The following is an 18,873-nucleotide window of genomic DNA, read 5'->3' as shown; positions in this document are numbered from 1 at the left end:
TAAAGTTTAGCTCTCTCTGCCTGTATCTGCACTCAGCTTAGCTATGGTTTTTATTAACTATAGTGACATCTAATGGTATGCAAATAGTGAGCCCAATTATAGCTGCTGAATTGAACTACATTACTTCAATCGGGATGCCACAGCTGTTAATTTTTGGTGTAGTTTCAAATGACATTGCTTTTTTCTTTTCAACCACACAGCCATTATTCATAACGCAAAAGGCAGGCTAACAAAATGTAACATTACAGTACTACATATTCCTCCCATCCTAAAAACAGCAGAGCTAAAAATAATATAAAAGAAGGAAGATTGTGCCAAAAAATGGGAAGAATGTCATTACTATTGCTGCTGCCATTTCAGCAGTCTTGATCAAGATGATCTGAACTGATCAGGAATGTTTTTGGTCTCTCCTTACCTAATGGTATAGCCATAGGGATCAAATGCCCTTCCAGTGGGCCCGACATCGAGGATTTGCTCGGGCTGAACAGATACTGCAGATCCTGCTCAAATGGTGCTGTAAGGGGATATGGCCTTGGAGGGCTGCTTCCTTTCATCTGCTGGGGGAAAGAACCTGTCTGTGTTCTTGCAGACTTTACCTTCACACCTAGAATGGTTGCAATTAATATCACAATTACACAATACATTAGTTACATGCCGTATAGAAAATACTAATAAATACTTATGCAATGACTTGGAAAAGTAGAAATAGCTTGAACTGTTATTAACTAAGTTGTAAGGCAAGAAAAAAAGCACCCTCAGCTCATCAGTCATTATCTAAACTGATGAAGTTTTTGCTCAGCTTAGCTTGAATATCTTATATCTGAACATATCTTTCTTTTTGAATTGTTTATGGATGACATCTGACTGACAAGACAATCCTGTTTCCTAAGTTTTTGCTTTCCTACTTTATATGGTGTTCCTTTCCCCTTTCTATTTTAATTTTGTAAGCCACCAGGAGGTACATTAAACCCAATAAACTATATGAAACATCTAAATGTGGATTTGAACACCCTTATGCACTCAGGTAACAGCCTGCAGGTTTTCAACCACGGCTATAGCCAGTATCTGAATGGAAGGACTGCATGTTATAGAACTAAATCAAAGCTGCGGTCCTGCACTCAGGGAATCAGCTTCTGTCAGTGTGTCCCTTTTTAGAGGAAGCAGAGAGATTGTGGCTCAGTTCCTACAAACATAAAGAGCTGCATCCTGATCACTGAAGTGATGGCCTTATGCACTTCTCATCAAAAGATTTTTACTTTCCTAGAGATCTGTACTGAAGTAAATTCATCTTATAGGACCATCAGTTCAAATTCGCTTTGGATTCTTAAACTTTGGGAGAGAGTTAAAGCTAACCACCATGGTTCAGAGGTAATTAGACTGGAAAGAGCACAACATTGCTCAGGTCTCATTTATGTTTAAATCTTTTTATTAAGTTTTTCAAAACACAAACAAGATAACATGAAAGAGTCAAACTAACCGTTGATCATGTGTTTACAAATAAAACATCATACTTCCATTAGCCTCCTCCCTCCCTCCCTCCAAGTACGTTGTTAAATTATACAGAAATTGTCTATTAACACAGTAGAACACAGTAGTAATGCACTGAGTACAGAAGTAAAATATTATTAATAAAATAATCTCCAAGTTCTTTGAAAACTAAGCAAATCCCCCACCACCACCTATCTCAAACCTCCCTACCCCATACCCTCCCTCCCCTCTAGCCCACCCATCCCTGAGCAGCCTAATAAATCCTTCAAAGCCACCTAAAGTTTTCAGTTGGGGATGGCCATCAGGCCTGGATTCTTATGGCCTCCAGGCACCACATTAACAGACTCAAAAAAAGATTTATTTATTAGGATTTATCTACCGCCTTTTTGAAGGAATTCACTCAAGGTGGTGTACAGCAGGAATAAATCAAACATAAGCAATAGACAATTACAGCAGTAAAATATTAAATAACAAGACAAAGCATGGCATAGTATATTATATAAAAGAAGCCATCCTTCCCTACCACCCTGACCTCTACTCTGGCTTCCATGCATTAAACTCCTAGCTATAGAAGTACACCTAATTCCGGTCTCGAAATCCATTTAAAATGGAACTGCAGGCCCTCTGGGACAGAGAAAGCGAAGATACTTACCTGTAGCAGGTAATCTCCGAGGTCAGCAGGCTGATTGTTCTCACAAGTGGGTCAACATCCGTGTTGGCCCTGGAAACGGCAAATTTTCACCAACAAAATTAAAAAGTTTTGCCACAGTCTTCTGGTGCTCGTGCAGCGCGCACCTCGCATGCGTGGATGATTTCCCGCCCATCGTGTGAGCGTGCCTCCTCAGTTTAATCAAAAAGCATAAATACAAATAAACAACAACTCCTCCAAAGGGGAGGTGGGCGGGTTTGTGAGATCAGCCTGCTGTCCTCGGAGAATACCTAGCAACCAGGCTCACACAAAACAATGAACATTGGTCAATTGGGCGTCGCAACGGCGAGGACATAACATAGATTGACCTGAAACCATAAACAACTGAGAGGGCAGCCTGAAACAAACCTCCATTTGAAAGAATAACACCTCTTTGTGGAATCCTTCCTTGAAGCAAGCAAGACACGGGAGACACCTTCTGAAAGACCCAAGGAGGCGAATTCTAAGCTCTCAATATCCAGGCCGTGAAAGCCAGTGACTGGAGGTTGGGATGTAGAAGCGACCCCTCGTTCGGAGTGATGACGGTTGGAAAACACTCCAATCTCCACGGTTCTTCGGAGGACAACTCCAGAAGAAGAGGGAACCAAATCTGACGCGGCCAGAAGGGTGCAATCAGGATTATGGTTCCGAAGTCTTGCTTGAGTTTCAGCAGTCCTCCCCACCAGATGTATGAGAGAATACGCATACAGAAGGCCTGTTCCCCAATGCAGGAGAAAGGCATCTGACACTAGTCTGTCATGAGCCTGAAGCCTGGAACAGAACTGAGGGACCTTGTGATTAATTTGAGTGGCAAAAAGATCCACCGAGGGGGTGCCCCACGCTTGGAAGATCTTGCGGATTACTCCCATGTTCAGTGACCACTCGTGAGGTCGCATTATCCTGCTCAGCCTGTCGGCCAGACTGTTGTTTACGCCTGCCAGATAAGTGGCTTGCAGAAACATGCCGTGACGACGCACCCAAAGCCACATCTAGATGGCTTCCTGACACAGAGGACGAGATCCGGTGCCCCCCTGCTTGTTGGTGTAATACATGGCAACCTGATTGTCTGTCTGAATCAATATGATTTGGTTGGACAGCCAGTCTCTGAAAGCCTTTAGAGCGTTCCAGATCGTTCGCAATTCCAGGAGAATGATCTGTAGACTTTTTTCCTGAAAGGACCAGGCTCCTTCAGTGTGAAGCCCATCTACACGAGCTCCCAACCCCAGGAGGGATGCATCCATCGTCAGCACTTTTTGTGGCTGAGGAATTTGGAATGGACGCCCCAAGTTCAGATTGGATCGAAACGTCCACCACTGCAGAGAATTTCGGAAATCGGTGGATAGTTGGATTACATCCTCTAGACTCCCCGCAGCTTGATACCACTGGGTCCATTGAGCCGATCTCATGTGCAGACATGCCATGGGAATTACATGAACTGTGGAGGCCATGTGCCCCAGTAGTCTCAACATCTGCTGAGCCGTGATCTGTTGAGACGCTTGAACCATGGACACCAGGGACAGGAGGCTGTCTGCCCTTGTCTCCGGAAGATAAGCTCAAACTGTCTTTGTGTTCAACAAAGCTCCAATGAATTCCAACTTTTGCACTGGAGTGAGATGGGACTTGGGGTAATTGATTACGAACCCCACAGTCATTTGCATGGACTGCTGAGCGCCTGCCTTCAAGGTGCCCTTCACCAGCCAATCGTCGAGATAAGGGAACACATGCACTCCCAGTCTGCGTAGCGATGCTGCGACTACCACCAGGCACTCTGTGAATACTGTGGGCGCAGACGCTAGACCAAAAGGCAGCACACAGTACTGAAAGTGCTGAGTTCCCATCCGAAATCGAAGATACGTCCTGTGAGCTGGAAGTATCGAGATACGTGTGTAAGCATCCTTTAAGTCCAGAGAGCATAGCCAATCGTTCTCTTGAATCATGGGAAGAAGGGTGCCCAGAGAAACCATCCTGAACTTTTCTCGAACCATAAATTGGTTCAGGCCCCTTAGGTCTAGGATGGGATGCGTCCCCCCTGTCTTTTTCTGCACAAGGAAGTATGTGGAATAGAATCCCAGCCCTTCTTCCCCTGGTGGAACGGGTTCAACTGCACTGGTCTTTAGAAGGGCAGCGAGTTCCTCTGCAAGTACCTGCTTGCGCTGGGAACTGTAAGAATGAGCTCCCGGTGAGCAATTTGGAGATTTGGATTCCAGAATGAGGGTGTATGCTAACCAGACTATTTGAAGAACCCACCAATCGGAGGTTATGATAGGCCACCTTAGGTGAAAAAACATCAACCTCCCCCCTAACCGGCAAGTCATCCGGTACGTACACTTTTATTGAAGCTATGCTGAACTGGAGCCAGTCAAAAGCCCGTCCCTTGCTTTTGCTGGGGAGCAGAATGGGCATTAGTCACATGCTGTTGACGAGAACGAGCGCGCTGGGGTTGAGCCTGGACAGGCTGCCGAGAAGCAGGGGTGTACCTACGCCTAGAATAGGTATAGGGAGCACTCCTCCTCCCGCCAAAAAACCTCCTAGATGAGGAGGCAGTAGCAGAAGGCGCCCGGTGGGAAAGAGAATCCATAGCATCATTTTGCTTCTTGATTTCATCAACTAGATCCTCTACTTTTTCACCAAAAAGATTGTCCCCCCGGCAAAACACATCCGCCATTCGCTGCTGGACCGAATGATCCAGGTCAGAGACACGCAGCCATGAGAGTCTGTGCATCACGATACCCTGAGCAGCGACCCTGGATGCCACGTCAAAAGTGTCAAAAGTACCCCTGGCCCGTGATCTTAGTATTGTTTGGAGAAACCTGATTTGTAACTTAATACCTCTGTCATTATATAATGTTTTAATCGGTATGAATATTACTGATTGTACTGTTGGAAGAATGTATCATTTATTAATAAAGACTTCATATAAATTTAAAAAATTTAAAAAAAAGTACCCCTGGCTAGGAACTTGCGACACATCTTCTGCTGCCTGACCACCTGGCGATAAGGCTCGGCCAGCTCCATAGGGAGTGCATCGACCAAGCTGGGCAGTTGACGTATCGAGTCCCACAAGTGTACGCTCGTGAAGAGCTGGTATGACTGGATATTGCTGCGAGCATAGCGGCCTGATACATCTTCCTTCCAAAAGAATCAAGAGTCCTAGCTTCTCTGCCTGGGGGCGCCGAAGCATAGTCTCTAGTACTCCTGGCTCTCTTGAGGGCGGAGTCCACCAACATGGAATTGTGGGGTAACTGAGATGTCATCAACCCAGGTTCACTGTGGATCCGATACTGGGATTCAGCTTTTTTTGGGACCACGGGACCAGACAGAGGGGCTGACCAGTTTCGCATAAGGACTTCCTTCAGTACCTTATGCAGAGGTACTGTGACAGCCTCTTTAGGTGGAGAAGAATAATCCAAGACCTCGAGCATCTCAGTCCTGGGCTCATCCTCAACCTTCACAGGGAAAGGAATAGCCGTAGCCATTTCCCCGGACAAAAGAGGAAAAGGACAGACTCTCCGGTGGAGACAGACTCCTTTCTAGCAGAGGGGAAGGATCAGAGGGAATCCCAAAGGACTCATCAGAAGAGAAGTACCTGGGATCCCCATCTGACTCCCACGAACGCTCCTGCTCAGTGTTTGATAAAACCTGAGTTAAGGTGCTTCGACACTGGACCTGCCTCGATGCCGAGGAACAATGTCCTCTATGGCGATGTCGAGAGGCCGATGCCCGGTCTGACTGCGGCAAAACTGCCTCCACCAACGTCGAAGGGGAGTCGACCTGGGTGGAAGCTGACGTGGATGCTGCAAGCGGCATCGCGGTCAGGGACCTCACTTCAGATGAACGGCCAGACACCGCTGCAGCAGCAGGTACAGAAGGTGCAAGCACCCCCGACACCAAAGCTGACTGTCGTAGCAGTCCCTCCAGTTCTGGAATCAAGGCCCGGATGTGCTCGTCGAGAGCCGCCATTGGAGAAGGCTGCGGGGTCGGTGGAAGAGGCGGTGTCAGAATCCGTAGAGGCTCGGGAGCAGGTACCGGGCTGCTAGGAGACCGATGCATCGGCACCTCTTGTATCAAGGTGGAGCGATCCTCTCGGCACAGACGCTTCTTGGGTGCAGACTCTCTCGACGCCCCGGAGCTCCCGGTATCGTGTGTCAAAGGAGAACGATGACGGTGCTTCTTCGCCTTCGCTCGACGCCCGTCATTGAGACTCCTCGGTACCGATTAGGTGGACATGGAATCCTCACATCTCCTCGGGACCAGGAGCCTGCATAACAGGAGGCCTCGAGGCAGGTGGAGACCCACTCAACGTCTCACTGCTCCCAGCGCAAGTTGGTCTCTCAGCAGCCATTACCTTTCTTCCCGACACCGATGCTCCTGTCGATGTCGATGCTGCTGACCTCGGTATCGATGTTGATATCGATGTCGAAGGACCGGACTGAGCCCCAAAACGTTTTTCTCGTTGGGCTTCTCGAGACGCTTGGGTCAGTTTCTTCATACAAAGACACAGACTACAAGCGGCTGGGCTATGGTCGGGCCCAAGGCACTGGATACACCAGGCGTGGGTATCGGTACCCGAGATAGTCTGGTTGCACCGCGTACAACGTTGAAGCCACTGGGTGTCTTCGATGACAGCTTCAGCGAAATCAAACGATGCAATTGTGACATAAAAGAGAAGGGCACAAAAAGGGAGAAATCCCGACCGCGTGGCCTTCGAAAAGAAAGTAAATTTAAAATAGAGAAAAAAATACTAAAAGTAACTACGGGAAGTTTTGTTTTTTTTTTTTTAAAGAAAATGACAAAGAAAAAAAGAAATAAAAGAAATAGTCGTCAGACTCTGTTCCTCGGACAAGAATGAGGAGAGCAGAAAAAATCCTGTCACCTTGTCGCGGACAAAAAAGAACTGAGGAGGCACGCTCACACGATGGGCGGGAAGTCGTCTGCGCATGCATGGTGAGTGCTGCACGTGCACCAGAAAACTCTGGCAAAACCTTTAATTTTGCTGGTGAAAAATGCGGACGTCGACCCACATGTGAGAACAAGCAGCCTGCTTGTCCTGGGAGAATAAAAGATAGCTGCTCCATACCAATAAATATATCATCCTGCTCAGATCTCATTTAATGAAGACCTTTATAGATTATACAAATCTCATTTTGCAAAACAGGGTACCTTCAAAATGCATAAGGGTGCAAATCAATCTACTTATTTGTAACCAAAGTGATGTGGCAGCTCTACCCAGAATGCAAATACTGTCAATATACTGAAAGACATCAGTAAAGGTTTTGGGAATAGGAGCAGAAGTCTAAATTTAAGTGAATTACATAAATAACAAAGAATACTAGAAGAGCAAAACATGAGAATAAGAGAGAAATTACACATTTCTCTCCTTGACACATTGTATATTTCAGTTTACCTTTAACATACTCTATCACTTTTGGCCTCTGCAGTTTGGATTTAGGGGAAGGGGAATTAACTCGAAGATATGGCCCTTTTTTAAGAGTTCTGCGGTGACCCTGATAAATAGCTTTGCCATACACCTGTGAAAGAAATTCTTCACTGGACAGGGCTCCTTCCGGTGTTGGTAGAGGGACCTGCATGTAGAAACAGAGAAAAACACATAATAGAAAACTGATAGCAGACAAGTTGATATATTCAATCAAGTTAGCCATTTTAGCTATTCCTCCCATCATTACCATATCTAAAAAATGTTTTGCCCCCCTATTTTACCACACTGGCTATTTTTTCTTCACTTTGCATATTTGCATTTTTTCCAGATATTGTTGTCTGTCTTCCTCTTTCTGCAATCTCTTGTAGTTTATGAAAGCTAGCCTCTTTTCCTTTATCTTTTCAGCTACTATTTTTGAAAACCAAGGTGACCTTTTTAGCTCCTACTTTTATTTACTTTCCTAACAAAAAGATGTATCTGCCTTGCAGCTTCCTAAAGACTGTGGAGGCTTACAGATGCCTAATGTTGTCTATTACTCTCTGACTGCAAGATTAGCAGGGTTACAAGCTTGGTATAGTCTAGACCAGGGGTGTCCACCACCTCTGCCTTCATCAGGTGGAGTTTTCAGGATGTCCACAATGAATCTGAATGACATAAATTTGCATAAAATGGAGGCAGTACATGCAAACAGATCTCTGGCATATGCACTGTGTAAATCCTGAAAACCCGAATAGATTGCAGCCCTTGAGGGCCGAGGTTGGACACCCCTGGTCTAGACTAAAAACATAATGGAATGACTTGGAGGCATAGCAGACAGGGGCCCACGGGTTGGCAGTTTTATTACACTATTCCCTAATTCTTTGCCCTGGCACTTACAGTGCACATTATAAAATACGAGTACTTACAAATGTGACTGTTACAGTTACACACATAAGTGCTAGCTGGGTGACAAGCGGTATTTTATAACTTGCATGAACAGGGGAAGGTGCATGGGTGGGGCGTAAGACTGTCCAACATTTACATGCTTAACTTCCAGAATACTTTAAGGTATGAGCTAACCTGAATGTAGGCAGGTAATGTCGACTTACATTAATATTCTACAATGGGAACTGGGTGCCCAAATGCTGTTCAAGAATTAGCACTCAAGGGCAGATGACCAGAAGCAAACGCAGGCACTAGATGCTATTAGCGCCATACTAGCGCCCGCGTATGCTATTAGCGCCATACTAGCGCCCGCGTATGCTCCCGCCCCATGATCACAGCTGGCGAGCGCATAAAACAAGCTCGCTGGCTCTGACTGCAAGTAGCATGCAAATGGATGCTAAACAGGCATTAACTATTCCTCCCCAATGATCAGCAGGTAGTGTGCCAAACAAGGGTGCTGCTGCTGTGGCAAACCCTACCCCAGCTTGGATCTGGTGTTAGGGCATACAAAGCATTGGGGAGGAATGGGGAGCCCTGTCCAGCATGCATCTGCATGCTAGCAGGCCCCCCCATCCCATCCTGGACACAAGGGGATCTCCAGCCCCCCTAACCCCCCCAGAAAGAAGCCCCACTGATGGTCTAGCGACATTCCCAACTCCCCTTAGACAGAAGCCCCCAATCCCCCTGGACAGAGAGCACTAGGCTGGGTGCAGCCATTTTGGAGGCAGCGCTGGAAGGAGAAAGTGCTACTCCCTCTTTAAGGTACAGGGGGGAGGCGCTAGAACACCAGGGCGGGTGGGAGTACGGTTGCCCACTGGGTCATCAGGAAGAGTTTTTTGGTGTTGTGGTTAGGGTGGGGGTCGGGAGACTGGAGGTCCACCGGATCTCTAGGCCCCTGTGTCTGGGGGGTGGGAGGTAGCCCACTGGGCCACCAGCATAACTTGTCCGGGGAGGGGTGAGTGGGTTTAGGGGCAGCCCCTTGCGTGCAGGTGGGACTCCTCCTGCAGAAGTCCCCCCATGATAAAAATAATAGCATGCATAAATTTGCATGCTATTAGTTTTGATCATCAGAGCTTTAATTACCCGTGTTGTTCTGGCACTAATTTTACAGCACTGGAGAATTTGATCATCAGCCAATCGGTGTGTTGCATCTAGGCGCCAAATTTGTGGCACCAAGTTACAGAATTGTCCCTTATAATCCTAAATCTCCAACCCTTAAAATAGCTCCTTTCAGTTTTGCCATTGTTTTTCCACTTCCTTTAACAACCCAGCTAACAACTTCTTGAGGTATTCCCCATTTTTAAAATAAACAAACAAAACCTTTTGAATAAAAAGTGAAGCTTCTAGACTTGACAAACCCTCTCTGTTTGTTTTAATATACAACCACACCATCTGGTGATTACTGGATACTAGATGATCACCTACTATAACATCAGAAATACTCTCCCCATTTGTAAGCATCAGGACCAGTATGCTCCCACCCACATGGATTCCATTACCAACTGCTGCAATAGCTCTCCCTTTAGGGAATCCAGAATCTCCCTACTTCTATAAGACCATGCAACAGGGATACCCCAATCAACATCTGGCATATTAAAATCACCTATTAGTAGTACCTCCTCTTTTGTAGCTATATTGTGAGAATAACAATTAAATATTCATTCATTTACTTTTCCTGTGAAAGAGCCCTATATATCGCACCATTTCCTCTTTCCAGCTTAACCCATAGTACTTTACCCTGTGTCCTGCAATTCTGTCGCTTTATTATGATATTTAACATATAATGCAGTTCCTTCTCCCTTTCTCCCTACCCTGTCCTTCCTCAATAAATTATAGTCCAGTACAACTATGACCACCACTAAATCCAAGTCAGCCCCTTCCATCATAACCTCTAGATCCAGAACCTTTATTTCTCAAACTATGGGAATTAGCATACGCAGCTTTCCAGATGTTGTCCTCATTTCTGTAGAGCTGTTTCATACACATGTCTGCTGCAAACTTAAGATTTTTTTTAATGTATTTATTTGTACTTATTTCACCCTTAAGACTGAGACAACACTTTCTGTTAATGGCTACATGTATTTTTACGTGAGATGTTAAGATGACATATAACCCAGGAGTACAGTGCTGCCTGTCCCCCAACATTCCAACTCTGCCACTCAAATGCAATTCATGTCATACACAACTGCCACACTATAACAAACACTTGGACAAGCACATAACGATGGTCTCTCACAGGTAACTAAAACAAGACTTCAGCATATTAGCAAGCAATTGCTACAATGCTTGTTATGGTAAGATTATAGTACCAAGTACCGGTGTGTTTCCTGTGATCATAAAGGCTTCAGCTAACTTCTGGGCAAACTAGTCATAAAGGCTATCTTGGAACTAGTTTCAAAATCTACATGATGTTTGTTTTGTGGAAAATCAGCCCATCACTACACAACAACAGTGACAAATGATTGCTCTGGAGTATGGCTTCTTTTGTAATATTATGGAGGCATTTTCTCACCTTTGACCTCTCATCTTTCTTATGCCCAGGATGAAATTGGCTCTCTCTTCTCACACTGAGCTGTCTTGCAGATGTCTCCCTGGAAGTGTCTCGAGAGAAGGGTTTTCTTGCAACTAGCCCCGTTTTCTTTGGAGGCTGTTGGTCTTTTCTTTCCTGATTAATCTTTATACCCTTTGTGTTCTGTGCTTTCCTCATTACAGAACTCACATGATCCTTCTGATTAGAATTCCTATTTTCAAAATCCTTTCTTGCCAATTCATCCTAAAAATAAAACAAAGAAGTATGAAACAATTTCCAATGTAGGTTGTTTAAGTGGAAGAGAGAATTTACTGTTGCCAGCATGGAGTCTCAATTGTGTTTCAGATGTCTACAATGGAACGCTTCCCTCCACTGTATGGCAACCTAAGGGGGTCTTTTACAAAGGCGCGTTAACGTTTTTAGTGCGCGCTAAAAACACTAGCGCACCTTTGTAAAAGGACTCCTAAACTCTATTTACTCCACATGAGTCTGATAATATGAAAATGATTATTTAAAGAAGCTCAGACACGGCTACAAGAGGTACACCACTCCCAGGATAAAGACTGCAGCACCCACGAATATTAAAGATGATGTCAATATTAAAAGGTAAGTCAGTGAACATGATGGGTATCAGAACATGTTATGCAAACAGAAGCCCTCCCTTCAGTTTCTGACATCCAATTTAAGAAATCTTTTGCTAAATGGCACCAAAGCGCTGCTGGATCCTCGACCAATATGGAGCAGATAAACCAATTCTAATCCCAAAACAGCTACAGATTATCCATAGAGATGGACAGGTTGCTTTTTTTTAGCAGAAAGTTAAATTTTACTGTTTTATCAAAGGTTGTTATACTACCATTTCCTCACTGATACCAATGTGAATGTTCCCTATTCAACAGCACTCAAATCCAGAGCCAGTGTAAGATTATTAGGTGCCCATGTGAACCCTCGATCTTGCCCCCACCGCATGGGGTAACCAGTAGTTTTGATTTCCCTATCAAGATTCTAATAATAAATAAATACATACTAAAAATACAAGCCCATGCACACAAGCGGTAAATCTAAAGCTGGATCGGCTTATTCTGAAAACCTGGAGCCTATCACCAATAAATTAGCAAGCACACATTAGAAATAGACACACCCAAGAAATCATGTTCTGTATGTACTGCAACACTAGAAAGAAAGGAGCAAAAATTAATGCATTTCCTTCCCTACTGAGCAAAATACAAGGACATCGAAGATGTACATTCCCAATGCTAATGTGTTCAAATAAGTAAATTTAAAATAAGTGTTTAATAACTTTTGGGGGGGAATTTCAGTTTGTAATCACATTGGTTTTGGTCTCTTTTTTGCTTAAAGTGCCTTCCTACTTCTCTTTTTTCAGGATCTCCTTTCCATTTTCTGCTTCTTTGCTCTCCTGTTTGCTTCATTATCTCTCTTTGGTCTATCCCTTCTACTCTCTCACCTCCTCCCCCAGTCCTATTTCCTATGTAATCCTTCCCCAGTTTCCTGTATCCTATTCTATCTTTCATCCACTCCTCAAGTCTCCCATTTTCCACCTTCTACACGCATTCTCTTCCCAGTCCTCATCTGCTTTCTTCTGCCTGACACTCTTTCACCAGTTCAAGCTCCTTCCCTTTCCCTCACCTGCTCAGGCTCCAGTCCCTTATTCTGCCATCCTAGGTCCTCTTTCCTACTTCACGCCCGCATACCAAATCCTCTCTCCCTACCTTCCCACTCTACTCTATTCACCCCACCTTAAATAGGCTCTCACTCTCCCTGCCCACCCTCACCTCTCTATACTAACACGGTAATACCATGAGTGGGAGGGGGAGGGAAGGAAGGGAATGGAAAGCAGGAAATTAAAAATATCTGCCTTTTTTGCCCCACAGAATCCTGGCACCCTTAGCAACCGCCTAGCTCATTTTATGGAAGCATTGGACCTAGTTAAGTTCCAGCCAAAAAAGGACCTCAAAATTCAGTGTCTGTTGCACTGGAGGCCTTCACCCACAAACTACATCTATCCCAATATTCATGGGTTTCGATTCTCAAGAAAAGAACAAAAAATACTGTTTATACAGTTGATGCTATACTATTTGTTAGGAAAGCCTGCATATTGCTCCACAATAATGCTTGAATGGGCTTCAAGCTTAACTATAACAAATCACAAATATTAGCAGTGGGACTGACTACAGGGATATCGTGGTGCTTTCAGTTCTAGCTCTTGTTATCTTGGTGTGCAAGTTCTCAACAAGCTCATTTTATTCTAGAAACTCAATTATCCACCAGTGTTGGCACAGTTTGAATATTCTCTACATCATCTCCCTGCTAGAAAGAGTTCATCTAATTAAAATGGTTAGCCTCCCCAAATTGTGCTAACCTTTTCAGCATCTCCCATGTGAAGTACTCTAACACTAGCAGAAGGGTAGGCAAGCAATTTTAAGAGAGACGTGGAGGGTAATAATCGAACGGGGCACCCAAGTTTTCCTGAGGGAGTCCCCGCAGGACGGCCACATGAAGGGGCGAGGAAACCACTATTATCGAAACAAGATGAGTGTCCATATTTCGTTTCGATAATACGGGCGGGGACGCCCAAATCTCAACATTTAGGTCGACCTTAGAGATGGTCGACCTAAATGTTGAGATGGCTGACCTTAGAGATGGTCGTCCCCGGTTTTCGGCGATAATGGAAACCGAGGACACCCATCTCAAAAATGACCAAATCCAAGGTCGTGGGAGAAGCCAGCATTCGTAGTGCACTGGTCCCCCTGACATGCCAGGACACCAACCGGGCACCCTAGGGGGCACTGCAGTGGACTTCACAAATTGCTCCCAGGTGCACAGCTCCGTTACCTTCGGTGCTGAGCCCCCCAAACCCACTCCCTACAACTGTACACCACTACCATAGCCCTAAGGGGTAAAGGGGGGCACCTACATATGGGAACAGTGGGTTTCGGGTGGGTTTTCAAGGGCTCACATTTACCAGCATAAGTGTAACAGGTATTGGGGGGGGGGGGGCTGGGTCCACCTGCCTGAAGTGCACTGCACCCATTAAAACTGCTCCAGGGACCTGCATACTGCTGTCATGGAGCTGGGTATGACATTTGAGGCTGGCATAGAGGCTGGCAAAAAATTGTTTTTAATTTTTTTTTTTAGTGTGGGAGGGGGCTGGTGACCACTGGGGGAGTAAGGGGAGGTCATCCCCGATTCCCTCCGGTGGTCACCTGGTCAGTTTGGGCACCTTTTTGAGGCTTGGTCGTGAAAAAGAATGGACCAAGTCAAGCAAATGCTCATCAGGGACGCCCTTCTTTTTTCCATTATCAGCCGAGGACGCCCATCTCTTAAGCACGCCCCAGTCCCGCCTTTGCTACACCTCCGTAAACTCTGGTCGTCCCCGTGAAGGACTGCAATTGAGGGCGCCCAAAATCGGCTTACTGTTTCTCGGCGAGTCAAGATCTGATTCTGGACTCTCTTTACCCTTTGCTTTCTCTTCTTTTTGCTTTCTTTTCCCTGCCTGCTGCTTATTTGTTTAAATATTATATTTACATACCCTTCCCTTCCACCCTCTCAACTGTCATTGTATTTATTAGTTCATTGTAAGCCGCTCTGGGGCTGCTTTACGTGGCAAAAAGCGGGGTATAAATGATCTAAAATAAATAGATAAACCTCCCAATTTGTGTCGGAAGATGGGTGCCGCCCTCTTTCGAAAATGCCCCTGAAAGGGGCCAAATGAAAGGGACCATGGGCTGATCCTTGGCCTAGGAGGTGGGGAAAGGGAGTTGTGGTCACCAATAAGGGTAACACTTGGTGGCCAAACTTAGAGCCTATGACACAAGGTTCCAGAAGGTCAGCTTCCAGCTTCAGGATCACTACTGCAGTGGCCAGACTAGGAACAGTGAGAGAGGGTGGGTCAATCAAAATAGGGGGAAAATCCCTAGGTAGTTGTGAAATAAGGCTCAGGACTCTAGGATTTCTGCACTGGTTCCAAATGAGCTGGGAGAAAAAGGGGAAAGAAGGAACTGTTGGAGAAAAGGGAGAAAGAAGAACTGTTGGGCAAAAGAGATGACTGTCAGTGGGAAAGTTTCCAGCTATCATTGCTAAGCAAAAATCCTATTAAGCTGAATACTAGCAGATCTGGTCAAGTAGTTAAAGGTTTCATACTGAAGCACCCACCTGGATTTCCATACTCATTGCAGTAATCCAAGAATCAACTGTTTTCTGGATGCGAACTTCCTCTGCTACATCCCTACAACAGTGAGAATATACAGTCCTCTGAAGAAGACAATTTTCAAAGTGATTTATCCAAGTAAAATACAAAAAAATATATTTGAAATTAATCAGCTGTCTGAAAACTACTCTGATAAATGTGCCTACTTTCAGATGCACTCCTGGAAAAGAGTCAGTACATCTGGGAAGTGAATGAAAGTATCCATCTAGACTACATTTTCTAATCTTTGTGCATAGAATTCAAGCAATAGGCAGGTGCACATGACCATTGTCATGGAACGCCTATCACCCACCTGTGGTTATCCCTGTGGCCACTTAGAGAGTCTACTCCAGCACAGCTCAGGTCCACCTGCACTTGCCGCTTGTGCTCTACATTAGCACTCTCCTTCCGCCAACTGGGTCCCAGTCTGAAAGTATTCCCCGGTGATTTCTAGGTTACCTGGGCCACACTCTCAGTGGTCCCACAGTTCCTAGAAAGCACCCACACACCCAACACACAAACTACCAGGATTCTTAGTCAGTTCAGGACATCAGAGACAATAAATAATTATGTTAGTTTTCATAAAAATATTGAGCAGTGAACTGTAAAAACAGATGGAAAATAACAGGCAAATAAAAGTAACTGAATAAGGATTTGTCCTTGGAGAAATATTTGAACTTTTCTTCCATAACAGAATTTCTTACTTTTCAATCTCTCTCTACAGCCCTATTTTACTCTCTTAAGTAACCATACCCATTTCTCTCTGTCTCTGTTCTTGAGACAAGAACAGGGGCATGGCTAGCAGGGATTGCTGGCTTTGATGATGCACAAAAGGACAGTGGAGAAAGAGGGGCTTGGGCAACACTCACTGTAGCAATACTGGAGGAAAAGAAGGGACTAAGGCAGTGGTTCCCAAAACCAGGTCCTGAAGGCACCCCAGCCAGTCAAGTTTTCAGGATATCCACAATGAATATGCATGAGAGATTTGTATGCTTAGCGCATGCAAATCTCTCTCATGAATATTCATTGTGGACATCTTGAGAACCTGACTGGCTGGGGTGCCTCCAGGACCAGGTTTGGGAACCACTGGACTAAGGACTTCCTATGGCAATGCTAGCACGAGACCAAGACACGAGGTGGAACTGGAAAGCAGGACATGGAAAGCAGGAGTTGCTGTGGAAGGACCAAGGACAGAAGGAATTCATAACGCAGCAGAAGAGCAGAGGATATGGTGGTAGTCACTCCCAACAACTATCACCTCCTTTCTCAAAGCCATTTTAAGTAAACAGGACTTCACCTGAGATGAAAAGTTAAGTAAAATCAGCACAGCACTCCAAAACCACAGTTTGCCTATCAGTACATTGAGCTCTGAAGGCTAAGCCAAGAACTTTTCACCCAACAATATCTATCCATCTATTAATATCTCCACTGCTCACTGTTCAGGAACATGTTTTAAATGTCCCCAAGTCACTACTGGATGTTTTTTGCAAGAGTTGGCACTGCTCATGTACTGAAAAAGAGAGACAGTTTTGAATGTATAGAACCAAAGCTGAGTTTGTTCTGTCTTTCATGTCACCAAGGTTGGATGAAGCCCATGGTCCTCAGGAACAGACTCCCACCTGTTTGTGGAAAGGGCACTGAGCAATGAATACATCACACCTCCATCTTTTGCACGAATGATAGCTTCCAGGTTTTCTTCAAGGATTTTTTTACTATTTTGAACGTCACGTAAAATCCTTTCAGCATCCTCAAACATGGACTTTGGGGCTTTTGTTGTTTGCAGAAGAGATGGTTTAGAAATATGGTCAGCATTACCAAGAGCAGACAATTTAACTGGCTCTTTAGTCTGAAATATAAAAGGAAAGATTAAAGTAAGCCAACATTTAAAAAAAAAAATGCTTCTAGTATGCTTTAGGTAGTTCTTTCAATTACCAAGTCAACTGTGAAATATACACAACAAAACTATATGGTCCATATTCAAAAACATTTTTGGAGTCAGCACTGGTTGGTAACCACCTGGGGTATTTTTTGTTTTTTTAATTCAGGCACGTGTCAGCTAAAATGTGGCCAAGAAACAATATACGGCCAAAATTTAGTGAACATTAAAAAGGGGCCGAAGAACTGAGGGAGGGTCAAATTTTATCTGGATAGCTACAATATTCAGCTGCTGTCTGGATAAACTTATCCATTTAGAGAGACTACATAAATAGCAGTCCTAAATTTAAATGGGTAAGTTATCCACTTAAGTTTAGAACTAAATATTCAGCGGTCCTACCTGAACAGATAAGGCCATTGCATATCCGGCAAAATATAAGCGGATAAATCTGCTTATCTTTATGTAGTGGTCATGACTTTGAACATTGATCCCTCAATATATTTTCTCTAAATGTTTACTTTTATTTCTGGCTAACAGTTAATAATGGACCTGTTATTTGAGAACTTGTCTGAATCTTTTATAAATTCAGCTATGATAAGAGCATTAACCACATTGTCTGGAATTAAGTTCTATACTTTAACTTTGTGCTAGATGTGAGAAATGTTATTTAAAATAAATTTTAAAAACTTGCTTACCAATTATAAGTTACCTTATAATTCTCATGGACACTCCATGAAACTAACTGGCAAGCATTTTGCTTTATCGTATGTATGTTACTATTACTACTATGATATTGTTTGATACAGATTTGCAGTCCCCTTCAAACTTAGTAAACTGATATCCTCTATTACTGCATACATGTCACACTGAAGGGATTCTATCTTTAAATAAAAAAATATTAGTCACAACAGTTTTTAAATTATTACTTCATATATTTAGGAATAAAGTTATCTGACACCCATATTTCCCATATGAAAAAGTAACTGCCCCCTAAATTTAGTAACTGGTTGCAGCATCTTCAGCATTGTGTTTGTGTTGGGGGGGTGACCATTAATTTAAAAGACCTTGTAGAATACCCCATCCAAATTCACATTTACTTTGAGACATGTCTGGACAGTATTGAGATGTAAAGGTGTGAATGGATGGCCATGTTCTTCACTGGATTGGGTGCAGACATGGGCAATCAGTGATTGTTATGACCCTGACTTGTTATGCTTCCACTGTGATATTCAGCAGTCCTACTAGGACAAAGCAGTGGGATACGTAATGTGCTAGCCTGTTTGATAAAGTTCTTTTCGCTACTGGATTGACTGTTAGGAAAAAAGGAAATGAAGAGTTGAATGGACTGGTAATGTGGGGTACTCTTTTCATATAGTGAACCAATGCTCTTGCGCAGGGTAATTGTATAAAAAGCTAGATATGCCTGGAGCCTACAGGTCGTTGACTAGAAATGCTACCCACTTGTGCCGCAAACTGTGCCTGACTCGGAAAGTCATTTTGTAGTATTGGACGACTCCTGACCCCCCCTCCCCCGGCGTTCTGGCATTGGAGGAACCAGGTTCACCTTTTGATAACTTGGGAGGCCCAAGAGGCGAAGGAGTCCCCCAAACGCAGACAGATTTGTAATGCTTTGGGATCCTTATTTACAGATCTTGAGTCCTTGAGGGAGAAACCTTATTCTTAATGCTTTATAAGTATTGCATGGGACATTTTGTCATGGTCA

General features: G+C 44.3%; 1 protein-coding gene across 1 annotated transcript in view; it reads right to left on the bottom strand.

Moving 5' to 3' along the window:
• KIAA0586 (KIAA0586 ortholog) overlaps positions 1-18,873 on the bottom strand; it is a 311,131-nt gene that overhangs the window by 227,192 nt on the left and 65,066 nt on the right. The window contains exons 11-15 of the mRNA XM_030214301.1: positions 16,894-17,120; positions 15,241-15,313; positions 11,050-11,310; positions 7,581-7,758; positions 416-604 (exon numbers count right to left, since the gene is read on the bottom strand). Of these exons, the coding sequence (XP_030070161.1) occupies positions 416-604; positions 7,581-7,758; positions 11,050-11,310; positions 15,241-15,313; positions 16,894-17,120 (928 nt within the window). The remainder of the gene's footprint in view (positions 1-415; positions 605-7,580; positions 7,759-11,049; positions 11,311-15,240; positions 15,314-16,893; positions 17,121-18,873) is intronic.

The sequence above is a fragment of the Microcaecilia unicolor genome, chromosome 9, assembly GCF_901765095.1.
Source record: "Microcaecilia unicolor chromosome 9, aMicUni1.1, whole genome shotgun sequence".
Taxonomy (NCBI): Eukaryota; Metazoa; Chordata; class Amphibia; order Gymnophiona; family Siphonopidae; genus Microcaecilia; species Microcaecilia unicolor.
Note: the sequence above shows the minus strand (reverse complement) of the source record. Positions and strands in the feature narration are given on the sequence as shown.